Source organism: Ceratotherium simum, chromosome X (assembly GCF_057802395.1).
Source record: "Ceratotherium simum simum isolate JZ-2026a chromosome X, ASM5780239v1, whole genome shotgun sequence".
NCBI lineage: Eukaryota > Metazoa > Chordata > Mammalia > Perissodactyla > Rhinocerotidae > Ceratotherium > Ceratotherium simum.
This window is the reverse complement of record NC_141940.1, coordinates 21670203-21697458: the sequence shown is the minus strand read 5'-3', so window position 1 is coordinate 21697458 and position 27256 is coordinate 21670203. Positions and strand designations below refer to the sequence as shown.

At 49.8% G+C, this 27256-nt stretch overlaps 2 protein-coding genes across 4 annotated transcripts in view; one reads left to right on the top strand and one right to left on the bottom strand.

Moving 5' to 3' along the window:
- The first annotated feature begins 1894 nt into the window (after nt 1-1894).
- On the top strand, nt 1895-15021 carry SASH3 (SAM and SH3 domain containing 3). Its single transcript, XM_014792800.2, has 8 exons — nt 1895-2128; nt 8557-8652; nt 8998-9144; nt 10633-10774; nt 12027-12175; nt 12331-12540; nt 12694-12844; nt 13368-15021. Exons 1-8 carry the CDS (start codon nt 2072-2074, stop codon nt 13556-13558), a joined length of 1143 nt encoding a protein of 380 aa, XP_014648286.2. The 5' UTR covers nt 1895-2071; the 3' UTR covers nt 13559-15021.
- A 9054-nt stretch (nt 15022-24075) lies between these two features.
- ZDHHC9 (zDHHC palmitoyltransferase 9) overlaps nt 24076-27256 on the bottom strand; it is a 31788-nt gene continuing 28607 nt past the window's right edge. For all 3 annotated transcript variants that reach the window (XM_087427036.1, XM_087427034.1, XM_087427037.1), the window contains one exon: nt 24076-25640. In XM_087427036.1, coding sequence (XP_087283162.1) covers nt 25524-25640 — 117 coding nt within the window. In that variant the 3' untranslated portion in view covers nt 24076-25523. The remainder of the gene's footprint in view (nt 25641-27256) is intronic.

Below are 27256 nucleotides of genomic sequence, written 5' to 3'. Positions count from 1 at the left end.
AGATGCCCACCTTTTACCCCAGGATTCCCCTTCTGGAAGTTATCCTAAGGAAAAACTCGTGGATGTGAATATTTACCTTAAGGATTTTCAACGAAGAATTAAAAAATTAAGCCACCCTAAGTTCATTGGTAGGGGCCTGGTGAAATACTCATGGTACTTTCACACAATGGGCTGCTCGGCGGCCATTACAAGTTGCATAGTTAAAGAATATTTCATAGCATGAGAAAATCGTGATACTGTGTTCAGTGTGACAAGCAGAAACCAACACAGTTTGTGAAGTGTGACTTTTTTTAATTTTTAAAAATTTTAAAATAGCTTTATTTAGGTGTAATTGACCTACAATAAACTGCACATTTTAAAAGTGTACAATTTGCTGAGTTTTGACATATATACACCCATAAAATCATCACCATAATCAAGTTAGTGAACATATCCATTACCCCAAAAGTGTCCTTGTGCCCCTCCCAATCTCTCCCTCCCTTTCCCATCCCCCCAAACCACTGCTCTGCTTGGTGTGCAGTATGATTTTTGTAAAAAATACACATATATAGAGAGAGGGAGACAGAGAGGTAGTTAACTGCTCAAAAACAGAGAAGGATATTCATCTAAACAGTATGGAAGATAATTATGGAGAGTTGTTTGAAATTTTTTATCTGTTTGCTGAATTGTTTATGATGAAAATGAATTGCTTTTATAATAACAATAAGTCATTAAAGTTATTAAAATATCTGCCACATATAACCCACAAGATGAATAGTCTAAACTCAGCACGTAGGCATCCAAGAAATGCCTGGTGAATGGGACATTTGCTGGTGGTGTGGAACTGTTCACAAATGCTTTTTTTTTTCATGGTGATGGCTGTGGTGGTGATAAATATATGGGTGATGGGGTGTTGACCTAGAAGTGACTGCTCAGGTGAGGCTGGCTGTAGGTGTATTGCTGGTAGTGGGATGATGGCTGTAGGGTGATGACTGAGAGGTGATGGCTGTAGGAGCTATGGTTGTAAGGGTGAGGGCATCAGTGGGGCTGACTGACTCTAATGATAGTGTCTGTAAGGGTGATGGCTGTAAGGATGATGCTGTGTGGGTCATAGTGGCAGTGGTGGGGTTGGTAGAGGCAGATGGCTGAGGGGTGTTGACTGTAGGGGTGGTTGCTCTAGCGATGATGGCTGTGGTGGTGTTGATGGCAGTGGGGATGACTGCAGGGGTGATTGTTGCAGGGGTGATGGCTATAAGGTGTTGGCTGCAGGGGTGATGACTGTAGGGATGGTGGTTGTAGGGGTAAGAGTGTTTTGTGGGGGTGACTGGCTGTAATGTCCATAAGGGTGACAGCTGTGAGGATGAGGGTTGTAAGGGTGATAGTGGCAATGATGATGGCTGTAGGGGTGATGGCTGAGGGTATTGGCTGTAGGGTCAGTTGCTGTAGTGATGATGGCTGTAGGTGTGCTCATGGCAGCGAGGATGACCGCAGGGGTGATGGTTGTAGGGGTGATGGCTGTAAGGTGATGGCTATAAATAGGAGTGATGGTTGTAGGGGTGATAGTAGTGGTAGCGATGGCAGTGATGACCTTGGTGATGCAAGGTGACGGGGAGCATTGGCCCAACAGGCAGAGAGACGGTCCAACTTCCGGTTTCAGGATTCTGGTTGGTGAGATAACAGGCTTGAGTAGGCCATATAATGTCAGATTGATAGGCCACCACAGTCCTAGAGCAGAAGGACTGGTGATGATTGACATGAAATGGCAGGGTAGGGACTTTTCTCTGCTTGTTCAACCCAAGAGCTGTCTGCATTAGAATCTCTGGAGACTGAAGCTGGGACTTCCTTCCTCCCTAGGGGCCAGCAGGGGCTGCGATTGCAGTAAGAGTAGGTCACGTGGGCAGGGCTTCCTGTACTCTGCTGCCGCCGGGTGTCCATGGCCCGCACCCCCAAGCTGCCACTACAGCAGTCAGAGTGGCAGCCAGAGGCTCGGTCCATGCCGTGCCCTTGGACGGTGCTGGTGAGGCTGAACAAGAGGCCTCCGCATCGCGACACCTAGGAGAGCAGGGACAGCACGTCACCAGGGTAGAGGACCATGTTGCGTCGTAAGCCCTCCAATGCCAGTGAGAAGGAGCCCACTCAGAAGAAAAAGGTGAGGAACATCTCTGGGAACTCACTTCTTCCTTCCCTCTGCTCTCTCAACCCATCCCCTCCAGGACTCTTAGAAGTGGGACGAGCCAAAGACCGTATGTTGAGTCTGTAGGCGAGGGCCATTCTCCCAAGGGCAGTGGAACAAGTTTACAAGTTTACTAGAGTAACAGGAGTACAGAAGAGACTTTCAAAATTCTGGAGAAATGGAGTTACAGAATAGACTCTTAGAAGTACCCGACAATGATGGGATAGAGACCTAAAATTGGAGGCTAGAATCCTAGACTAGAATTCAAGACTTACAAAATACAATTCTCGAGTTGACTCCTAAGACTGGACTTAATTCTCTCTCGCCTCTGCTGGTCCTGCCACCACTTCTGCCTGAGCATGGCCTCTCAGGAACCATCTCACTCAAAGGGCCACACTGGGCCACCCAGCTAGGAGACTTTATACTCGCGGGGCCCCCGCCCTCTGGCCGTAGCCTGGACTCTGCCCACTTGGCTCAGCTCTGTTGCAGCCCACTGGAGATGGGGCCAATCTGGAGATGGGGCCTGAGGTGATTTCCAGACTCAGGAAAAGGGCCTCCAAGCCTGCAGTGAGATGCAGGGGGCATACAGGTTCTTCCCAGGTGGGGAGAAATTATTTGTGATGACTGAGAAATGAAGCTGGTGAGATGGAGTGTAGGAGTGAGGGCTGAGGAAGAAAATTTCAGTGGGGGGATTTTAAAGGCCAGGAAGAACAGGAGCTGTCATGGACAGCTGAGGTGTTCATCTTCCTGGAGCAGAGGCCGGACTAGGAGATTCCTTGAAGGCTCTGCCAGACCTAGGTTTCTCTGGTTGGATTTGAGGATTTCCAGACTTAATTCTTCGATCTAATTGTAGGATTCTCCCAGGCAATCAGCAAGTACATCCTACACATCCAGTGGGATCCTGGGACCATCCCAAAGCAGGCCTGGACCAGGTCCGAGAGGCCCAGGCCTACCCTCAGGCCAAAGTTGGGGGTCTCCAGGCCCTTGCCGTGCCCTGCTGGTTTCCCCTGGAGCTCAGCCCAGGTGCCCTGTGGGGGAGCCCCCTTGTTAGGGGAGCAGCTCCCAGGCAAAGGCTGAGCCAGCTGAGAAGATGAGCCTCAGGGCACTGGGGTGTGCATCCTGCCCCATCTCGGGGCCTGGGTTAGGCTGCCACTTCCGGCTGTACTCTCCCCACCCCAGCTGCTTTTCTAAGGTCGCAGTGGAGGTGGGCGGAGGGGGGGAGATTCATGAGTCTTCCCACAGGCTCTGTCACCCCCATCCAAGCCCTGCACAGTGCTAAGCCCAGCAGACTTGCCATTGGTTGCTACTCCGTGGCGAGCAGGTCCACTTCCCCTTGCTCTCCGGCTCATGGGGGTGGGAAGCAGAGACTGTTCTAGACACTGCTGGGCCCCAAACCACAGGGGAGCTGAGCTGGAGGAAAGAGTCTGAGAAAGAGCTGATACTTTGACACTGGGACCTTGTGCCACCTCAGGCGGAGGTACCTGGTGGCACACAGAAGCCAAAAATCCCCGTCTTCTTTCCTGGCTTCCATTATCCAGATTCTGTGTTTGGTGGCTGGGCCTCTGGGATTTCCCCCAGGTCTCTCCCAAGAGAAGCAAGGTCCATGTGGCACTCTGAGGTCCATGTCCTCTGGAGGAGCTCCGTCCAGGCAAACCCTACCTCAGCCTTGCCAGAGCCTGGGCCAGCCTCCAGGGCCATTCTCCAAGCCCCACACCATGGAAGTGCCCTTAGAAAAGCCAAGCTTCCAGAAGGTGGAGACAGCATCTTCCCCAGGCCTGGGGGCAGTGGCTCGGCTCCAGCACTGTGACCTTGGGCAAGCCCCTTCCCCTCAGAAGCCAACGTGACATGGTGGAGGGGAAAGCACAAAGACAAGGGAGCTCCTGGCCCTGCTCCTGCCCCTGCTCCTCCTCCCGGGCCTTCCAAATAGAAAGTGTTCTGAGCAGGAACAGGCAAGCAGAGTTGGAATCCTACAGCTTCTAGCGGGAGGACCTTGGACAGTTCATTGACCTTCTTTGGGCCTCAGTTTCCTCCTCTCAGAAAAAGGGGATAGCTCCTGGTCTGCCGACCAGGAGGTTGCATGGATCACCTGGGACAATAAATGGAAGAGCGCTCTGTCCTGTGTGTGAATGTGCACACGAGGGGGTGCGTGCTGTAGGCGTGGGCGGGGGAGGGGAGCACACGGCATAGAACGAGCCTCGGTCGGCCCGCCCTGAAGTGGAGAAAACAAAACTTAATAGCGCTAGGAGTCGGCACTGAGTGTGGGCTCCTCCGGTGCCTGGCACTGTGCTGTGCACTTTATGCATCTCCTGGCTCAGTGATGCCTCACGACAGCCTTGTAAGGGAGGGGCAGCTATTGTCTGCGTCCCCATTTAATGACTGAGCCTTAGAGGTGAAGTTACTCACCCAAGGTCACACAGCTAGTAAGCTGCAGAGCAGGGATCCCAGCCAAGATTAGTCAGTCTCCAGAGTCTTAACCCCTTCTCCCTCTACCCTCTCATCCCCCTACTGATCGCAAAAGCACTAGAAGATTCTGATGAGCATAAAAGACTCAACCCGTCAGTAGGAGAGCTCTGCAGGGCAGACCCAGATGGCTGTGGATTGAGTGACCTTCCAGGCAGCAAAGCAGAAGCAGGAACACGTCCTCTGGGATGGTGGGGTCAGGATGTGGCACCTGCTATACATCATGAAGGATTGCGGAGGCCCCAGATGGCGAGGAGCAGGGAGACATACCCCTTGGCTTCCCTTTGGCGACTTGGCCTCCTTCAAGATCTCCCTCTGTACTCCCTTTGATCTGAGTTTGCCCAAAGGCCAGCGTTGGAGTGTAGGAAGTGGAAAGGGATTAGTCCTGGGACCTGCCTCCCTTAAGGATGGTCTTACCCCACCACACCCCTACTTTCCACCACACCCCGGACCTCCTGCCAGGTGAAGTGGAGAGGAATCTATGCTGCTATTCCAGTGCTCAACTGTTCCCTCCTTCCTGTCTCTCCCTGCCCCTCTCTCCCCGAATCCCAGCACACTGCTTCTCCCAGGCTCCCTTCCTACAGCATACCTCTAGCGTGACACTCCCACCAGCATGCACCTCATATTTCCAGTGGCTCCTTTTTGTCCACAGGCTAATGCCCAAGTTTCTTGGCCTGGCTGGCAGGGTCTTCCATGGCCTTTTCTACTCCACCTCCCACCACATACCCTGGCATACTCACCATTCCATCGCTGCTCGAACATCCCTAACTCTCACTCTTGTTCAAACATCTCCCAGCTCCACCTGGAGAAATCCTGGCTTTCCTGCATGGCCCAGCTCAAATGTGCTGCCTCCCCCATGAAGCCTTCCTGAGCCCTTCCTCCTCCATGCTCCCACCTGCTCTCCTGGTAGTTCCCTCTGAACACCACCACCGTCGCCATTGCACCCAATACATTTCTATACTGGGGGGCGACTTCATGAACTCTAAGCACAGCAACATGCACAGACCTGGGTTCGAACCCTGCTCTTGCTGCTACCAGCTGTGTAACGCTGCCTAAGACACTTCAGTTTTCCAAGTCTCAGTCTCCTCAGCTGGGCAGTGGGTATGTAAGATGGGGCTGTGGTGGTGGATTAGTTTTGCCGGGGCTTGAACTTTCTATACAAGGAAACATACAGCATACTCTGGTGGCTGCCCCTTCTGCTCAACAATGTATCTGTGAGATTCATCCATATTGTTGGGAGAGCTGTACTAAGCTCATTGCTATGTGCTATTCCCTTGTACGACTCTGCCACAATTCATGGATCCATTCTACAGTTGATGGGCATTTGGGTTGTTTCCAGTTAAACTGGATTTTGAAGGAGGGGGGAAACTCCGATTAACAGAGAGAAGGGGCCAGTGTTCCAGGCGGGGCATGCCCTGGGTAAGAGCCTGGAGGGCGTCATAGAAAAGGCTAGGCGCACACAGATGTTCTCTGAGGGGTTGCTCCTGCCTTCATTTTACCCATGAGCAGCTGGAGGCCCAGAGAAGCTGAGGAACTCACCCAGCTTTACACAGCTGGTCAATGGCAGAACCAAGATATGAACCCTTGCCGACTGACAGAGACTGAGGTTTGCGGACGTTAAATAACTTGCTGAAGAGTTGGACTCAGCAAGGTTGGATGCCAGAAAAGTAGTTCTTTCCAAGATGCCCACATGTTCTCCTTAGAAGGAAAAAGGGAGGCCAGGCGCAAAATCCAAAGGGGCTCAAGGATTTCCACTCATACCTGGGCGAGAGGTCACTTCAGGGTCACCGAAAGGCATTCAGGATATTTGGGGCTGCCCCTGAGGCCACTCTGGCCAGCCCTCACCCTTAGTCATCACCCGAAGAACTTGTCTAGTCCTTTCCATGTGCCTGGGCTGTGGAGTGGCCAGCTGTGCCCGAGTCCCAGCAGCACCTCCACGGCCGTTTTGGATTGTTTCTCCTGCTTTGGGCTAAAGCTGGGACAGAGGGGCCCTGACACAGGTCTTGGGAGCCAGAGGCCCCCCCTGCCAGCCCCCAGACTGCAGATTAATGACAGGAAAAGGAAAGAACTGCGATTAGAGGGCAGCCTGGTGGTGAGTTTACTCTTCCCCAACAAAGCCCACTTCCGGCCCCACACTGGCCCTCCCCCTTGCTCTCCAGGCTCGCCAGTCCCTGGGGCTTCAGGAGCCACTCTCAGCCTCCTGGCTTGCAGTCCAGGCTGAGGGCTGGTGGAGAAAGGGCCACAATAGGCCCCATCGGCCTATAAATAGCAGCCCAGCCTGCCCTCCTTGGGCCCAGGCCAGCCTGGTGCCCACCCTCTCTCTGTTCCCTCTTTTCCAGGCAATAAGCGGAGGAAGTTATCCAGGCAGCTGCATCCTAGCCATACAAGAGGAGGAAATAAATGGAAGGTGGAGAGAGAAGGGGAAAGAAAGGGAGAAACAGAGGAAAGAATAGTGGGTGGGGAAAACCAAGGAAGGAGGCTGGAGGGGACGCATGGGAACCAGCGCGGTCACCCCATGGTCACGCTGTCCCCTCCCCACTCCCAGCCCCCTTTTCCAGCTCCCCAGCATAGCCCAGAAGAAGCTTTCTGCCTGAGGTTGCAGGTGCCCCACCCAGGAGGCCCTCATGATGGTAGTGTCTGCTTGGCCTGACCGCTGACCTAGTTTCTGGTCGGCTAGCTTGCTGCGACCTCTAGGAAGGTGTGGCCCCTGACCCTGATTGCTGACTTGCCTTTGGTCCAGACCCACCAAGAGAAGAGAACTAAAGTGCTCTACTGCAGTGCCCGGGAGCCGGGGCTAATTGTGTGTGTGTGTGTTGGGGGCACGCAGGTGATATTACCACTGCCCGGGGGAGTTGTCGCTGGACCCCCCTCTCGCAGGAAAGAGGATGTGAAACTTTCGGCTTTGTGCGGGTTCGGGGCTTTGGTTCCTCAAGCCCTTATCTCTGGTGTCTGCTGTCTCTCCCGCTGTATCTGTCTGGCCATCTGTGAACCCCGGTTCCTGTGTGTATCTCTGGTCTTGACTGTTGATCTTGATTCAGGCTCAGCCTCCACTCCTTGTGCGTAAAGCCTGCCCTCCTTACCTGCCGGGCTCTGGTTTCTGGCTGCTATCTTGGCGTGTGCACGCACGTACAGTTCAGAAAGCTCACTTCCCGAAATCAGTCTCCTTGGTGCAAACAATAGGTCAGGCCTGAGAGTCCAAACACCGGCCCACGTCAACAGTGGCCAGCTCATCACGTTAGCGGCCAAGGTTAAAAGCTGAGATGAAGAAAGAGAAAATGGAAGCTTTCTTTTTTACTAAACTAGCCCCAATTGTTCGTGTCCTAAATCTGTGGGCACCTTCTCTGAATAAGCTTCTACTGTGATTTTCCAGAAAGCGTAATGCTAGGTCTTGCTGGCTTCTGGGGGGATTGTTTTGCTCTTCTTGGGACACAGATTCAGCAGGCTGGAGGCCCCAGTATGTTTGGCGCTATTCACTGTGACAGGAGACGGTGCTTGGAGCAGGCCCAGAGCATGGGAGGCCAGAGCCGGGGGGTTTGCTCTATTATCTAGAGATGATGCTATTGCACGTGCTGAGGGACTCTCTACCAGGAGATAAGCATTTACTGTGACTCATTTAGTCTTTCGCTCCGGGGTTCTGGGGACTCAACTTCAGATATTGGGGGTAATCTGGGCTTAGTCTGCGGCCTGACTGAGGCCTGAGCCTCCTGAGTTCAGGACCTTGCTGCGTGGCCAGTGTCAGAGTCCCTTTATGATGGAAGAACAAGATAAAGCCAGGTAGCTCCAAGGCCATCTTGGCACTTCACCTCATTAGCCCTGGGCCCTCAGGACACATGTGACTCTGTCCAGCTGTGGAGTGTGCACATGTGTGTTGGGGATGGGGGAACAGCTCCCTACTCAGCCAGCCATTTTAGCCCCACTGATTGCAACATCTTTGCTCCTTCCAGCTCTCACTGCAGCGCTCCAGCAGCTTCAAGGATTTTGCCAAATCCAAACCCAGCTCCCCCGTGGTGAGCGAGAAGGAATTTAATCTGGATGATAATGTGAGTTTCAGAGCCTCCTTGGGGGATCTGGCTACAGGCCCTGGGTGGGGAAGAGGGGGAGGGAGGGAAGAGGGTAAAGAGGAGACTTTAGGATTGTTGAGGCAAAGCCTGCTTAAATACAGAAGGCCCACCTCTCCCACCCACCAAAATTCTGGGCCCCAAGAACTCACCTGCATTCTTTTCAATTACAAATTAATTACAAATGAATAGGGCTGAGGACAGGGCTGAGGCTAAGGGGGGAAGTGGGTGGAGGCCTGTCATTCTCACCTCTCCAGCCTCTGCCCCCAAGTCCTGGAACCAGACAGGGTCACCAGGATCCCTGCATCTCCTCCTGTGTTGTTACAGATTCCAGAAGATGACTCAGGCATCCCTACCCCGGAAGAAGCTGGGAAGAGTGGCAAAAAGCTGGGGAAGAAGTGGAGGGCCGTGATTTCCCGAACCATGAACAGGAAGATGGGCAAGATGATGGTGAAGGCCCTGTCAGAGGAGATGGTGAGGCTTGGGGATCCAGGGGAGGGACAGGTGAGGCCTGGGGATCCACAGGAGGGACAGGAGGACAGGCGCCACTCTGACAGAGTACGAGTGCTCAGCGGAGATGCCTGAAGGCCTGCTTCAGTAGAGAAAGAAGGTCACATGCGAGGGGAGCTCACTCTCAACTATGGACATGGCAGCAAGGCACGTCCTGAGGGAGCAGGGGTGAGGCTTGAGGAGGGACGAAAGTCTGGGTAACAGAAGCTTCCAGGGAAAGCAGGCCTGAGCAGAGGTAACAGCTGAAAGGGAAATGAGATCTCCTGAGGTCAATTCATCCACCTCAAAGTTTTGCTTGGCACTACTCCTGGGAGTGGGAAGGCTTGATTCAAAGAGAAGAGGGGCCCTATGAGAGAAAATAGAGAAGGCTGGCTTCAGCCCAGGGAGGGAGGACGGGACAGCCAGCTGTGGGGCAGGCACATCCAAGTAGCTGAAGTCACACAGTGAGTCTGGTGTGCTCGTGGCTCTTGCAGGAGGTGCCCGGCAGTAGTGTGCGGGAGTCAGCTCCTGCTGGCCCATAGGAGCTCAGGACAGCAGTGGGTCACATTTTCAGGAATTTTGTGAGCCAGGTGTGAAACAAAACCGTTATTAAAAATTAAATTATATAAACTTAGAATTAAGTAAATTATATTAAAAATGAAGAGAATACAGTCAGTCTTCAAAACTCATCACTTCCTAATTCTTGTACTACCTTTCCCTACTCTGTATGCCCTTGAGGTGATTTGCATCTATCGTCTCTGTGTGGTGGAAATAGCCTATGATAGTGTGCTGCTCGTTCAGTGACGTCGTGCTGGTAGCTTGCCCTTGGCCATGCTGGGGAGTATTTACAGCACAGGAATTGGCAAGTGCTGTAGATCAGGGCTTTTATTCCCGGCGATCCAGTTGTGAGAGAGTTACTACCACCGCGCTGAGGTGGCCAGGTGAAGGAGCTCTGGAGTCAGGCCGACTTGGTTGTGGGCTTCTGCGTGGCCTTGGGGACCATTCCTCTGTTACTTCTCATCTGTAAACGGGATGATCAAGCACTTATCCTCAACTGAGGATTAAATGAAATGACAGGCACGCCTGGCACATAGGAACACAGTCAAAAGTAATGACTCTCCAGCGCCATTGTATGCTCGACTGTGCCCCAGGAGCAGCTCTGAGTCCACGCTCTGGCACCGCAGCCTTTTCTGTGCGTGCATCAGCACTTTAAGCTGACAAAGCACGTTCACACGGCACCCCCAGTTGAGCCTCATTCCGTGAGGTAGGCAGGGCAAGAACTGCCATTCCCAATTTACGGAAGGGGAAATGAGGGCTCAGAGGGTGCTGTGCAGCTTGGAAGTGGCAGAGCTGGGGCTCAGGCCAGGCCCCAGTTCTCCACCAAGCCCAGGCCCATTTCCTCTGTGCCCAGGGCTGCCCCATATGCACCCTAGCCAAGGCTGCTTAGGGCTTCCTGCCTCCCCTCCCCTGCAGGGAGACACTCTGGAGGAGGGCTCAGCCTCCCCGACATCTCCAGACTGCAGCCTGGACAGCCCTGGCCCTGAGAAGATGGCCCTGGCCTTTTCTGAGCAGGAGGAGCGTGAGCCCCCTGCACTTAGCCGCCAGGCATCTACGGGTGAGTAGGGGTGGGGAGGGGACACCTGCTGAGTCTGCAGAAAAGGATTGAGTTAGGGCCATGCAGGTGGCTGTCCGGGGTGGGGGTAAGAGAAATTAACCTTTAAGTTTGCCAGCTGGCAATTTTCCTGGCTCTCTTAATGTTAAATCTTCACAGCAACCTCATGGGGCCAGTACTACTATCATCTCCACTTTATTGATGTGAAAACTGAGGCTCAGGGAAGTTAAGTGACTTGCCCAAGGTGACCCAGTCTTGGACTTGGGTCTGCCCTAGAGGAGCTGCTACTTGCTGTCCCCAGGCCCTGGAGGGGCCCAAGAGCAGAGTAAGAGCCCCATTGCCCTGTGGGACCAGCCCAGCACCCGCTTCCAAGGAGAGCTAGAGGCTACAGCTCCCTGGACCTCTGACATCCCAGGCTGGGGCTGGAGGTACAGGGTCTCCAGCTGTGAATACTCAGCCTCTTGGACCCCAGTCTTTGGTTTGCTGGGCTCAGGGCATGACTTGGCATCTTCTAGATGTCCATGGGGCTGGACAGGAGGTTCTGGCAGCCCTGCCTGGAGGAGGCACTGTGGGCCCTGGGCTGTAGACCAGCTGCGAACTGCCTTTCTCGCCCCTTGGGCTAGTTCCAAGTCCCTCGCTCTTTCTTTGGCTCCACAGACACCTCCCTGCCCCCACTGAAAGCCATTTAAAACCCCCTTCATCTTCCCCTTCCCAGAGAGAAAAAGGCCATCTGAGTTCCCGTGTGATGTTGTAGCTAGACACTGAATCTTATTAAGTAGAGAAAGTAAAATAGTAATGCAGGGTGTGGCTTCCTGGGTAGAAGGAGCACGGGAGCGGGAGTCAGGAGACCTGGAGTGTAATAGACCCAGTGCTGCCAATTATAAGGTGAGAGGCCCTGGGCAAGTCACTTGGCCTTTCTGGCCTCAGTTTTCCTTATCTATTCATTGGAGTGTTGGCCCAGTTGGTCTCTAGAGGCCCTACCAATTTTCCCATTCTTTGGACTGTGAGCCATTTCTCCTTCTGTTGTCAACTGTTTTCATGTCTGAGGTCCCCAGAGGTTAAGCTGTGCTCCTACAGGTGGCCAAGGGGATGGGTCAGAATCCCTTCTGCAGTGTGAGACTTGCCAGAGCCCAGCTTTCTTCCCCAGCATGTATCCCCGGGACTTCTAGCCAGACCCCCCAGAAGACCCCTGCTGGGCACTGCCCCAGCCGTCCTGGGACAAGGGTGACCCTCTTCCCTGCCCCATCTCCTGCAGGCAGTGAGCTCTGCAGCCCCAGCCCAGGCTCTGGCAGCTTCGGGGAGGAATCACCTACCCCCCAGTACACAGGGCCCTTCTGTGGCCGGGCACGAGTCCACACCGACTTCACTCCCAGCCCCTATGATCACGACTCACTGAAACTTCAGGTAAGGTTGGCATCTGGGCCCTGCCTGAACCGAGCAGGCTGCACTCATAAAGGAGGCCGGACTGAGCCAGGGTAGGACAGTGTCAGTGGAGGCCAAGGGACCACCCCTCATCTCTCCCCTGCTCTGCTCTGCTCCGCTCTCCTCTCCTCCCACAGAAAGGAGATGTGATCCAGATCATTGAAAAGCCACCTGTGGGCACATGGCTGGGACTGCTCAATGGCAGGCTGGGCTCTTTCAAGTTCATCTACGTGGATGTGCTGCCCGAGGAGGCTGTGGGGCCTGCCCGCCCCAGCCGCCGACAGAGCAAGGGCAAGAGGCCGAAGCCCAAGACCCTGCATGAGCTGCTGGAGCGCATTGGCCTGGAGGTTTGAGCTGGGACCTGCACTAGTGTCCAGGATCAAGGGAGGCACACTTGCCCCAGGGGTGGGGACCAGGGCATGTCAGCTATATGGGGAGGGAGGGGTCCTAGGCCGGGGTGGCTTGTAAGTGGCCTTTGGGTGGCCTGTCTCTGCCCACAGGAGCACACGTCCACCCTGCTGCTCAATGGCTACCAGACGCTGGAAGACTTCAAAGAGCTGCGGGAGACACACCTCAATGAGCTGAACATCATGGACCCGCAGCACCGGGCCAAGCTGCTCACTGCCGCGGAACTGTTGCTGGACTATGATAGTGAGTGGGGTCAGGACGGGGGGCTGGTGCCCACTGCTATTCCAGGGAGGGGAGGCCTGCCCTGCCCCGCCCCCTCTGCAGTGGGAAGGCACTTTCCACACTTGAATTTCAGTCTCAGGCAAAGTTTGTGGGAAGAAGGGGTTTTAGGGATGATTGGGCTCAACTCCCTTTGGGATCAAAGAGGAGACTTAAGGCCAGAGAAGGTAAGGCATGTACTGGAGGCCTCAAAGCTGGGTGCTCACAGAGCCGGGATTCAAGCGCAGATTCCTGGCTCCTAGCTTAGAGCTGAGGAAGTGTGAGCTCCTGGCCGGGAAGCTGGCCTGGAAACCACTCCCACCTGCTTCTTCTAAGCCAGGGGGGGCAAGAGGGGCAGGGGTGGTGGCAGTGCCCGGAGGGAGGACTCCCTGCAGTGGACTTCCCAGGGTTCCTACCCTGGCACGGGGGCTCCTGGGGGCTTCTGAAGCCTCTCCCAGCTAAGGCCCACGCCCCCGCCCATGTTCTGTCTCCCTCCCTCGCCCGGCAGCCGGCAGCGAGGAGGCAGAAGAGGGCACCGAGAGCAGCCAGGAGCCAGGGGCGCACACGGTGTCGGAACCCAAGGTGGACATCCCACGCGACTCGGGCTGCTTCGAGGGCTCGGAGAGCGGGCGCGATGAGGCGGAGCTGGCAGGCGCCGAGGAGCAGCTGCACGGCCTCTCCCTGGCCGGGGCGCCTTGAGGCAGAGGTGGCGGCGCGGCCCGAGGCTGGGCCCGAGCAGCAAAGGCCGCGGGATGGACCCGCCTCCCGCGGTGGCCCAGGCCGGAGGACTGGCGCCCAGCCTGGCCCTGCTCTCCCAGGGGCGCCTAGGGCCACAGAGGCCGGCCAGGGCCCTGCAGGCTTGGCTGGAGTGAATGAGGAGCCGCCCAAGGGCACATTTCACCTGCCCAGCCCCTTCCCTCCACCAGCTACTGACAGCACGGCCCTTCCAGGCACTGCCCACTCCCGGCCGCGGCCACAGCAAGTGGGACACCGAGGGGCCACCCTGCCCACGTCCCTCACCACCAAGGCCTCCAAATCCTCCTTGCCCCCACACCACCTTCCCCTGTCACAGTGCACTGAAAAGGGGGCCAAGTCAGTGTTTCAGGTCAGTCTCAAAACCCTAGGAGAGCTGGCCATTTAAAAAGACCCTAAATGATCACGGGTAAATCCAGATTTCCCTAAATAAGGTTGGAAGGAAGCCACACGTACCTTTCCTACTTTCCTTCTTCTTAACTTTCTTAGAGGTTTGGCCACTAAATCACTGCGTGTCTTGAACCAAGTGCCTCCCCCAGTCTGGGTCTAGGACTGGTCAGGATTAGAATGGATAGTTACTGAGGGCCTTGCCAGCTCTGACATTCTGTGACATTAAATGTCTGCTCTCCTGTTACCTGTGGCCCAGGACACAGTGGGGTTTGCTGAGGGGGCTGGAGGGGCCTTGGGCTCCCAAATGAAATGGCTCCTTCTGTTCATCCGTTCTGTACCTCCCCACATAACTCAGGTCAAGCTGCAACTTCCCCCAGCTTAAAACAATGCCTATACCTCATACAATACGCACCCTCCTCTTCCACTCCTGGGCCCTCCAATGACACTTCCCCCCAGGCCGATGGCAGATGGTCAGACCTGACTTCCAAGGACAGAACAACCCCTCAGAAGCCAGATGCAGGTCTGGACCCAGACTTAGCACTCGTGTGCATCCTTACAAGCAAAAAAGCAGGAAACTTGACACTGGAGAGTTGACTACTTTGCCTTGCCAAAGATTTTGATGTACCTTGAGCTCCAAAAGGGGAGGGACAGTATCTGTTTGTGGGGGCCTCCCTTGACCCCAGTACCAAGTCTGTGCGCTGAATTCCTAGAGTAACCCTTCCCCAGGGCCCACTGGCCCAGGGACAAACTGCCCACTATGTCTAGGACTGCCTGCTTAGTGGACACACTTCTGGCCCTACTACCAGGAACTTTGGTAAAAGCTAGCTTGGGGAAGGGTTTGGGTGTAAATATGAAGGGGGTGGAGGGAGATAGGTTGGCAGCAATAAACATAGGTAGAACTAAATTATCGTCTCTAGTTATCTTTCCTGTGGGGAGAGGGTTGGGTGAGGGGCAGACCAGTCTCCTTCAAAGCTGGACTCCACAAAATGTCCTCCATTGTCCTTTCAGGGCCATCTGTCCCTTCCCTGAAGATGCTCACTGCTCTCGACCCTGCTGACCTAAAGCTCCAATTTGAAACCCTAGCTGGCTCTGCCCTTCCCACTAACAAGCCCTCCTCAGATCTCAGGCTCCTGTGGCCACAGGCCTTGCTGGGGTCTGAGAGTGGGGGTAGCCATTTCCCATTCCTAGAACTACTCACTTAACAAGAGCCTTGAAGACCTCCACCCCAGTGAGGAAGGGCCTGCACTGCGGGCTGTCCAGGGTCCAAGAGGGGAAGATTTGCATTCAGCAGGCCCTTCCCTCTGAGTCCACCTCATCCTGGGACCCACCTTGTGCCCACTGAAGCTCAATCATCTCCTTGGAGGTGGGATGGTGACAAGGACCCCTGGCTTCCTTTGTTTCTGCCGGCATTAACTGCATTAGGGAGGGCAAACTGGAGTGAGAGCAGCCACCAGAGTGAAGACAAGGTCACTCTGCTTCCAGGCTTTCTTCTCAGCCACACTCATCCCGCTACTCTTAGTGGCTGTGGGCATCATCCTCACCAAAGAAACAAGGAGGAGCCCAAACAGCCTCAAAGCCCCAGTGGTGCTGAATAATTACTGTCATTTAGTGAGCACTGACATGTGCACCAGGCAACAGGCGCTCTGCATTTATTTTCTCATATAATCCTCATGGTATCCCCCTGAGGTAGGTACCGCCATCTTCCCATTTTACAGAGGGGGAAACTGAGGCTCAGACAGGTTGAAGAAGTTGAGCAGGAAGCCCAAGAAGCTTTCAGAGGCTCCCGTTCTCTGGAGGGCAATCCAACCTCCATCATGCGCACACCCTTTGTTTCACCAGCCATTCCTCCCCTAGGATTCCAGCCACAGAAAGAGCCACAGAAGCGCACACAGATACATGCACAAAGACATTCGTGACAGCTTTGTAAGGGTAACATTGGAAACAGCACAGATGGGGAAGTAGTTAGATACTTTATGGTTCGTTCACACAATACCATGCAGCCATTAAACATGATGTTGTAGAAAAATATTTAATGACACAGGGAAAATCTTCATGATTTTTTATTCTTTAATTTTTAATTTTAAAATTATACCAATAAGGTACAAACTTTCTTGTTGCAAAAGAAGTCAGTGCTATATCAAGGGGAAAAACAAGTACTGAAACGTTATTTATAGGGTGATTCCGTTTTTATTTAAGAAAAGGAAAACATAAGCACAGAATAAAGACTGGAAGGATCTGCATCAAATGGTTACCAGTGTTGACTTTATGAGGGGGGTGGGGGGGATTGGGGGAGTGAGGGAGAGAAGTGTTCACTTTCTACATTCTTTTTTTATTTGAATTTCCGAAGTATTATTTTTATATCTATAAAAAAGGAACATGCGCCGGCCCCGTGGCTTAGCGGTTAAGTGCGCACGCTCCGCTACTTGTTGCCTGGGTTCGGATCCGGGCACGCACCGACACACCGCTTCTCCGGCCATGCTGAGGCTGTGTCCCACATACAGCAACTAGAAGGATGTGCAACTATGACATACAACTATCTACTGGGGCTTTGGGGGGAAAAAAAGGAGGAAGATTGGCAATAGATGTTAGCTCAGAGCCGGTCTTCCTCAGCAGAAAAAAAAAAAAGAGGAGGATTAGCATGGATGTTAGCTCAGGGCCGATCTTCCTCACACACACACACACACACCAAAAAAAAAAGGAACAATATTTTAATCTTTGAAAACAATAAAACTAAATAAATAAACAAATAGGCCCAAGCCTCTGGCCTCCAATTTGGGGTAGCAGCAAAGTCATTATCCTGCTGCCTTTTGGCACAGGCTTCTGGAAAGAGGAGAGTGGGGGGGGGGGAATAAGGCCCAAAGTGCTTAAAATACACACACACCAAGAGGACCCTATCAGAGGAGATTCCTACACCTTTAAAACCCCTGGGTAATACTATATATTAGCTCCAAGCTGGGGAAAGAAAGATATCAGAAAACAAGGAATGACTGAGAAAATAATGTTTTGAAATCCTCCCCTGCCCTGGGGAGGGGGATGGGTGCGTCTCAGAGCCATAGGGCTTCAGTTTGGTCTGTAGACCGAATCCAGGCTGAAAGTAGGTAGTTGTGCAAGGGCTCCGATGATCGCAGGACTTTGGGAGGGGCTGGGGAGGAGGGGCAACAAAGAAATCTGGACGACAGTCCTGGCTGAGGGGCGAGAAAGGGAGTGCCTCTGTGGGTCTGCAGCCAGGGCCTCCAGGCAGGGCTGCCAGAACTTCCTGTCCAGCCCCACGACATCCAGAAGATGCCAAGTGGTGCTCTCAGCCCAGCTAACCAGGGCCTGGGATCCAAGAGTCTGAGTCTTCACAGCTGGAGACCCTATACTCCCACCCTCAGCCTGGGATGCCAGAGGTCCAGGGAGCTGTAGCCTTTAGTTCTCCTTGGAAGGATGGGGCTGGGCTGGTCCTACAGGGCAATGGGGCTCTTCCTCTGCTCTTGGGCCCCTCCAGGGCCTGGGGACGGCAAGTGGCAGCTCCTCTAGGCCTAGCAGTTAGGAGCTTAGGCCAACCTGAGTTCAAGCCCTGGCTCTGTCACTCACTAGCTAGGTCACCTTGGATAAGTCACTTAACCTCCTTGAGCCTCACTTTCCACATCAAAAGTGGGGATAATGTACTAGCCCCAAGGGGTTGTTATGAAGAATGGAATGAAGTAGTGCATGTAAAATACTTAGCACAGTGTCCAGCACAAAATCAGTGTTCAGTGAATGATAACGTGTCACCACCCTGCCACCTCCCTTTCACTCCCTTCAAGGCCCATCTCCCCTTGGACCCCTAGTTAATGCGGCGACCAAGAGCAAAGGCTTTGGAGTTAGTGTCTTCAAGCCTTGGCTTCACCACTTGCTAGTTACATGACTTCAGACAATTACATACAGATACATTTATTCTCTGTAAAATAAGAATGATGATCTATATTGCAATATATAATTATATCAAGTCAACACATTGCACATCTTAAACTTGCACGATGTTACATGTTAATTATATGTCAATAAAAAATAATTTAAAAAATAAAAACTAAATTAAACAAAGAACAATGATCTAATAATACCTACCTCTTGGGGTTGTTAGAGAAATAAATGAGTTCCATATAAAGTTCCTGGCACACAGTTTCCATAAATGGTGGCTTTTTGATCTTTTTGTAACCTCCAGGGTGCTGAGCTCAAGCCTGGGCACAAAGGCCATACTCACATGTCCTTGTCTGCAGACTAATGCTACGGTCCAGGGACAAACTGATATCCAAGCTCCCAGAGGGTGCTGGGATTCAGGGTAGAGGGTGTCAGCTCTGGTGCCCAGATGCTGGCGATGGAGAGAAAGTGCACCTGAGGAGTCTGGGGCAGCCCTGGCTCTGCCCAGTCCACAGCATGACGATCAGCCCTGGGCATCACACTTATTTTAGGCCACTCCCTTGGACTTCCATGGGCTTCTGGAAGGAAGAGGATAAAGGCCAGATTCAAGAAGAAAGCGAGTCCAGCCAGCTCCTCCCCAATTCAGGGTTAGAGACACCTTCTTCCCCGGCCCATCAGGGGAATAAGCTGGGGGCATTGGTACATCCCAGCTGAACTATCTCCCCTCTCGCTGCCTCTATTTCTCACGATCTTACCTTAGACTTCTCCAGGTAGGTTCTGATCAGCTCCCCCAAAACCCACAATGAAGGCTCTCTCCTCCACAAATTCGCTCTCCTACCCCTAAACCCTATAGCAGTGTGGTCTGACACAGGCCCAGCAGCTGCTCCAACTCTCACTCATTGAGACCCCCACCCAGGTTTTTCACATGAATTGGAGGCCGCATTGGGGCCATTAGAGACCAAGGGCATAAAACAAAAGCTAAAAGAGGTTATTTAAAGGGGAAAAAAGGGCACTGATCACTGTAGTCTCAGTGAGGTCCATCACCTTCCCCCCTCCCAAGTCAGGAAATTCAGGATGAGGTATGAGGTTTCCCAGCTGGGGAAAAGAAGTGGCTCTCCCACCTCTCCTTCACAATAGAGGCTACCTTAGCTTCTCACAGACGTCGGCCACATTCTACATTATTCAGCGAACAACACAATCAACTGGGAAGGAACTGCCTCCCGTCCAGACCCAGCCAAGACTCCTCCTCCAGGAAGGCCCTAAATAAATGGTATTCTATAACACTTGATATGTAGGCTTCACTTTTTCCTATAACTTCACAGTTACCAATATAGCATTTGTATACCATTGCCTCTGGGACTTGCCAGAGATAGCGTCAGAAAGAGCCCAGGGCAATGGCCCTCACAAAGGGACAGCCAACTTGACTGTGGGAACCCGGCTAGGCAACTTCCTGACTTTCTGTGCTAAAGAAACCCCAACATCAGTTCAACCTAAGTGCAGGGGTCTCAAGAGAGATTTAAGAGATTTAAGTTTAAAACAAAAACCCAACAACCACCCCCATATCAGCCCTCTCTGTATGCCTAAAATGGAGAGCTCATTGGTAAAATTAACCCAAAATGGCAAAAAAAAAAAAAAAAAGTCCTAAAATCATTGCTGGTTCTCAACTTACTTATAAGGGAATAGGGTCAACAATACAATTTCTCCTAAAGTTAACCCTAGCAAGTGGTCAGTTTTCAACAAGTATTTATTGAATGTTAAATAAATGAAAGGCTCATTTCACTCAGGTGACACTTAGAGTTATTCAAACTCCTTTATCTGTCTACACCTGGGTTACGCCAGAAAGCTCTCTGGACTGGGTGTCAGGACATTCAGGTTCTGATCACGGCTCTACCAGTAACTGTCTATGTGATCTTAAATAAGTTACGTACTGAATTTGATGAGAGAGAGCAAGAGCGAGTGCAAGGGGTACAGACTGACTACACGATCAGTATGTTCCTTTCAGCGATATCATTTGACAGAGCCCGGGTTTTATGACAAATAATCATCATGTCTCTAATTTGGGCACAAAACTACAACCTGTTCAGCCACGTTGGAACGGCCAGATAGCTGAAGATAGGCAGTGGCTAACAGAAAAGGTAGTGGGAGGGGGGCTTGAAGAAAGTAATGAACATGGAATGTCAAAGTTGTAAAACCACCTCTGAATGAAGCCTCCCTCATTTCCCGGCCCACGGCAGCGTGTGAGCTCCAAGCTCCCATTTACTAATCGAGTGAAAACCCCCTAATACCAGAAGAAAAATTAACAAAGAACTCGCACAGCCAATTCACAGAATACAAATCGCAAGAAACATAAGGCAGAGGGGAAGTGTGGAAAATACTTAACCTCATTGTTAATGGAAGAAATAGAAATTAAATGACACTGAGATACCGGTTTACAACTATCAAACTAACAAATGTTTAAATGAGATGTGTTGAAGTAGACTTTCTGATGCACTGCTGGCAGGACGAACTGGGACAGCCCTTCTGTAAAGCAATCTGGCCATCAAGAGCCTTTAAAAGAGCACTCCCTTTGAATCAACAACTCTACTTCTAGGAATCTATCCTAAGGAAATAATCAGAGATATGCCCATACATAAAGAAGTCCATCACAGCATTATTTATAATAATGAAAAATTGGAAACTCCTAAATGTCTGACAAAAGGGGAAAGGTTATGTATGTATTATGGAGTCATCAAGAAGTATTTTCAAATAATTTCTAATGATATGGAAAATGCTAAGTAAAAAAAGCAGGATTACAAAACTACTACAAAATTCTAGTTATGTTTAAAAATATACATGCACAGAAAAAATACTAGAAAGAAATACACCAAAACATTAACAGTGATTATTATACCCTGGTGCTGAGTTTATGGGTGATTTTAAAAATCTTCTTACTTTCCCCTACGTTCCGAATTTTCAACAATGAGTATGTGTTACTTTTAAAATTAAAAAGCACATTAAAGGTGTGAGGGGAGGGGGATGTTTCTTTATTTTCTCTCTCTAAGTTTTCCAAATATTTACTTTCCAATGGTTGGCAACCCTATCAGCCCCAACCCTCCCTTGGTATATACAATATTTTGTAGTGTACCCTTTGCCACCCTGAAATGAATTTCATAGTTAATATAACCTGCTTATACATATAATTTCCAGAATAGCAACATAATATACTATCATATAAAGGAGAAATAAAAGGAAAGTAGTTTATAGTAAGATAATATGCATTTCAATATGCAAATGCATGGACAAAACTACACTAAAAGATATAATAAAGCAGTCAGATGCTTCCGCTTATATACGTCAGTGGATGCACCATGAATGCAGCTGCTACAAAGGAAGGCTAATATAGGGACATTACATCGGCAACTTCAAAATCCACGAATGGCATTGCTGTTGGTGATATGATTTTCAAAAGTCACAACTCTTGGTAAAGTTCTGAACAAAATAAAGTACCATCTTCCCTCGATTTACACAATTGTTGCATTCCTGGAAATTCAGTGTATATATTAAAACTGACAAACATATTTTGTGTTTATCTGTATCGTAATTAGGCTCAGCTAACGACACTAGGTTTTTCCACCTATATTGATGTCCTATAGGACATTGGAAAGTTTATGGATGCAGATTTCTAGTTCCATTCCCCTTTCACATGTATCCCAAACATGAAATCTACCATGACTCCCTTTTTTTGTGAGTTGGGCTTACATCCTTTAAAACTAATAATATTCACAGTTTTAGCCTTTGACACTATTTCTAAAACCCATCGCCTAAGAACAGCAAGTGATTCCTAGAATGTATTCTCAAAACTGACACAAATGCTTTTTGAATTATTGGAAGCATTGCTCTTCTTTAGTAGCACCAAGGCATGAGAGCAAATTATCGCTTTTTAAAAACTATCTACTGTGATCCTTTGGTGATTTTCCCTAGCCTGGCCCCAGTCTCCGGAGTATAAAATGGACTGAGCTGGAAGAAAAGGACTAACAGGGCCAGGCCATGGGGAGAGGGAGGGGGGCCAGGGTGCTAGGTTACCACTGAGCCAGTCCAAGTGGTCCCAGAGGGGTACCAGACACAGGACAGGTCCCCCTCTCTCCCCCACTAGGTTGAAGGCCCTCTCAAAGGAAGGGGGTCAAAAAGTGGGGGAGGGAGCCAGTTACTCACACTAGGCACAAGTAAAGAAATGAGGCAGAAGCACAAAGAAACAGACATCCCTGTATTTCTAAAACCATTCAAGTCTCCTTCATTAATTGGCTTCCTCCTGAAAAGAAAGATTTCTTTATTGAGAAATACCAGAAAGTGAAAAACCCACCACACATACACATTTGTAGGCTCACACAGAAGTGCAAAGATTTACATATTAAATTGCATTTGAGTTAGAAAATAGATTTTAAAACAAAATACTTTTTTTGCCCCAAGAAGGTAAAGAGATTTGGTCAGTAGGAAAAGAAGCCTTAGGGGTAAAGGCAGGAAGAATGGAATTTAGCTGCTATTGAATTTGAACCCACCTCTGCCACTGGAAAAAAAAAACAAAAAGGGAGGCGATGCTCTCTGCTAGAGCAAGGAGGGCCCCAGAGCCAAATGGACATGAAGACATGGCCCCAAATAGCCAAATTCCACCAGCCCCCAGAGGTTTTGGATCCGTGCTGACCATCCTGGCCTGGGAAAGGGAGGTGCATAGGAAACTTAAGGAACAGGGAGGAAGGGGAGAGGTGGAGAGAATGTCAACCATTAAAAAGAACAAACAGTGGGGCTGGCCCCATGGCTGAGTGGTTAAAGTTCCACGTGCTCTGTTTCAGCAGCCTGGGTTTGTGGGTTCGGATCCCGGGCACAGACCTACACCACTTGTCAAGCCATGCTGTGGCAGCAACCCATATACAAAACAGAGGAAGATTGGCACAGATGTTAGCTCAGGGCTAATCTTCCTCAAGCAAAAAAAAGAGGAAGATTGGCAACACAGGTTAGCTCAGTGCCAGTCTTCCTCAGCAAAAAAAAAAAAAAAAAGAGCAAACAATTTAAAGGGCTATTCCCCTGGGAAGGACTAATTCTTCAATCACCCCTCTGATCAGAATTCAGACAAGGGACAGTCCTGGCTGGTGCCTGGTATGAATGGGACAGATCTTCAGGCCAAGGTCTTAAATCCAGAAGATTTATAAAGGAAAAGAAAGGGGGCAGGGAGTATAAAAAAAAGAAACTTTCAAAAAAAATCATTTCATACTAGACATAAAGTATTTCCGTTTTGACCTTTCACCTCAGAGAGAGAAAGCTTCTCTGACTGACCCAAAGGTCAGCAGAAGAATGGTTGAGGTAAGCTGAGGGAGGAGAGAAATCCGTCCTAACCCAAGAGAGGAGATGGGCTGAGACCGGATGGGCTGAGTACTGACTAAAAAAGGGTCCAACTGAGTGGCAGGTTAACTGGAAAACTCTAATAACTTCTAAACTCTCCAGGCTTGGCATTATTTTGAACTAACTAAAATCTAACCACAAGGACCAAATTGAGAGAGCAAGGAAAAAAATGGGAAAGGAGAGGCAAATAGGAGAGGAATCTGAGTCAGTCAGTCTCTCTCTCTCTTTCTCTTTCTCTCTCTCTCTGGATTGCTAAACTCAAATCCTACTACAAGGAAAATAAGAAAAATCTGGGAGCAGCCAAATTTCATTAATTAGATTAACTGGGAAGAGTGAAATAGGCATTGCTAAGGAGTCTTGATTATATATAGATATTTTAAAAGAAATATATACCATCACCTGTAAAACATTAATAACAATATATTTCTGAGAAGAGGCCCTGATGAGTCTGCTTTAATAACCAAGACTCATTTGCAATTAACAGCCTCCATCTGCATAAAGCAATATCCTAATAAAGAACTTGTTCTCTTAAGTACATGTAATCCCCTGACCCTCCCAATCTTGCTAACACTGTAAATTGCCTTGAAAATCTTTCTTCATAGTCCAGAATAAGGTAAACTTTGGCTCAGAATGTAGTATAGATCAATGGAGAGTTTGGGAGTTCTCTCTCCAACCCAAGGGTCCCCTGGAAAAGGGAAGTATGGGTAGTAACAAGCAACCCCTTCAACCCCCACCCCTCCCCCACACCCCCCCACACAAAGACACTCACATCCTCATGGTAGTTCTTGAAATGGAAGGGGGAAGGAGGAGGCAGGCAGTTTGCATTAGACACAGTTTAATCACCTTCAAATAGATTAAAAGTTCTGGTTTACACTTCCCCCCTCCCCATAAGTCATCCAGACAGGACCCTGGCTTAGAAAGAGAAAAACACAGGTGCTCTAGGAAATATAGCCACATATAATACATAAATCTTCTTCCCTGAAATAGAGCAGGTCCTGAGCAGAGCTGACTGGAGGCCACAGCCCACTCCCAGGGTGAAGCGGTTCTGGGACTCTGCCGTTGGAAGTGCTGGAAGAGGAGGGCTTGGAGGAAGCCCCAGTGTGGTTACCAAGCCCAAGGTGGGCCAAGGCCTTGGAGTGGGTTTACCCGGGAGGGCAGCAGTGCTGGGCTTTCCCTCCTCTTTCAGCCGAGGCCTAATGGAAGTACTGGTTCTCCTTTTTTTTTTCTTTTTTGAGGGGACATAGGGGGAGAGGAGAGGAGAGGAGAGCCTCTCTGTGCCTTGGTTTCCCCATTTGTGCATTCAGGACCTCTGTAGGCCTCACACAGGGAGTCTGCGCGGGTAGTGTTTAAGTGAGCACTCAGGTTTCCTCTGAGGAAAAGGAACCACCAAAGTGCAGACTTTTATTACTGCCATTCCTGCTCCTAACGAGAGCAAGAGTCAAAAGGAAAACAAATTAAAAGGGGCTAATGAGAAATGAAGAGAGATGAGACAGAGAGTGTGAGGGGCTATGCCGTTGGCATCTCATAACTTCTTATTGAGAATGGCACAGGTATTAAAAAGTTTATGGGTAGTCTACGAGAAATGTAAATTGTTATCTCTACTGCAACTAGTTACATATACCTAATTGAAAAAGAGTGGGGCTTAGGTGTTAGAGAGTGGATGGGGGACAAAGGAGAAGCTACACGAATAAATACAAAAGTGGAAGGTACCTGCTCCATTCCTGAAAGGATTTGCTGGCAATGTTGGCACTTTGTAGCCAGGAGAATCCTCCAACCCCACTCTCCATCCTCTTCAATTCTGAAGGCCCCAAGAATCCAGTTAGGATTCCCCAGCCACAGTTCTCTGTGACTGTCTCTGGACTCATGACATGCAGCAGCTTGAAAGGATTTGAGCCGGTCTCAAGAATCTTTAATCCCAGAATTAGACCAGTGACCCCCCCCACCAAGGAAGAGGTCTGGGGTCTGGGGGGAAGAGAGGGGAGTCCAAGGAGACTCCATGGCTGAGGCCACGGAAAACCAGTGCCAGGGCCCAAGAGACCCATTTGTCCAGTTACCAGGGGTGACTGGCATCTTCTGTGACTGCCTTGAGTCCAGAAATAAAAAAAGCTTGCAGCAAGAAAATGCCAGTGTGCAGTTGAGTGAATAAAGACCAAAGAAAAACAGTAAAAGGGACAGCTTACTTCCTCTCTGTCTCAAGTTTATCTTCTCCCCTTAAATCTCTCACAGCCCTAATTAAACACAAACAAAAGTCTCTTCCATAGATAGGCTACTTCTCAGCTTCTGTCACCTCTTCTGGTGACTCTGGGGGCTCTGGAGGTGGCATCTCCTCAGGAGTGCTGGTGTCCTCCGGTATCTCATTTGAGCTCAGATGTTCTGTCGGGACCTGAGAAGGAAAAGACATCAAATTCAATACAAAGCTCTTCCTTAAAATCCAAATGGAGGTAATCCATAGACACTGAACTCCTCCTCTGAACCCATCTCCACATCGACACTACAGATATGCAGCCTCCGATACCAAACTCAGAACCAAGACCAGACTATTGTCTTCTCAGCAGAATGCAACTGAAGTTTGAGTTCTAGTCTTAACTGTCTGTTTTGGACAGATGTTTCCATTATTATTCATGATAATAATAAAAGGGACCAAAAATGATTACAGACACCTCTCCTTCACAACAGAATGTTATAACGTACTTGTCTAACAAGGCCTGACCCAGTGGTTGGTTCTCAGTCTTCTTTCTGCCCTAACACACAGCTCACTAGAACAGTGATTCCAAACCAAAGAGGGTAGGGTGGCAAAATCTTCAGATGATATATGTGGTTTGAAAAGGCCCCCTAAGTGACTCTAAATTACCACCATTCCCAACATTCAACTGAGAATTTCTAACCTAGATTGTTATGATTTAAGACCAGATCCATCAGAAAAATGATATTAAAAATTATGATAATAATATATACATGAATTTGCTGTACTTCAAAAAATAAAATTCAAAGTTTAGGAAAGGCAAAGTAGAGAACAATTACCTATCTTACAAAAAGCACTCACTTAAAAGTAGGATTCTATTTTAAAAGAAAGTTCCAATCTACTAAAAATCTATTAGAACTAATAAACAAGTTCAGCAAGGTTTCAGGATACAATATCAATATACAAAAATCAATTGTATTTCTATATATTCCCAATGAACAATCCAAAAATGAAATTAGAAAAATAATTTCAGGGGCCAGCCCGGTGGCTTAGTGGTTAGGTGCGCGCGCTCCGCTGCTGGCGGCTGGGGTTCGGATCCCGGGCGCACACCGACGCACCGCTTATCTGGCCATGCTGAGGCCACGTCCCACATACAGCAACTAGAAGGATGTGCAGCTATGACATACAACTATCTACTGGGGCTTTGGGGGAAAAATAAATAAATAAAATTATAAAACAAAAAAACAAAACAAAAAAAAGAAAAATAATTTCATTTACAAAAATATCAAAAAGAAGAAAATACTTATGAATGGAACAAAAGAAGTGTAAAACTTATACAGATCTTCCTCGACTTACAATGGGGTTACATCCTGATAAACCCATCATAAGTTGAAAATATAGTAAGTTGAAATGCATGTAATACACCTAACCTACAGAACATCATAGCTTAGCCTAGCCTACCTTAAACCTGCTCAGAACACTTACATTAGCCTACAATTGGGCAAAATCACCTAACACATAGCCTATTTTATAATAAAGTGTTGAGTTTATCACATAATTTATTGAATACTGTACTGAAAGTGAAAAACAGAATGGTTGTGTGGGTCCAGAATGGTTGTCAGCACATCAGTTGTTGACCCTCGTGATCACGTAACTGAGTGGGAGCTGCGGCTTGCTGCTGCTGCCCAGCATCACGAGACCGTATGCATACCATAAGCCTGGGAAAACATCAAAATTCAAAACTCCAAGTGTGGTTTCTACTGAATGTGTATCGCTTTCACACCATCATAAATTCGTAAAATTTTAAGTCGAGCTAT

Coding starts and splice junctions, on each gene's coding strand:
- SASH3 (XM_014792800.2), top strand. CDS start 2,072: ATGTTGCGTCGTAAGCCCTCCAATGCCAGTGAGAAGGAGCCCACTCAG. Junction 2,129..8,556: donor AGCCCACTCAGAAGAAAAAG/GTGAGGAACATC, acceptor TGCTCCTTCCAG/CTCTCACTGCAGCGCTCCAG. Junction 10,775..12,026: donor TAGCCGCCAGGCATCTACGG/GTGAGTAGGGGT, acceptor CATCTCCTGCAG/GCAGTGAGCTCTGCAGCCCC.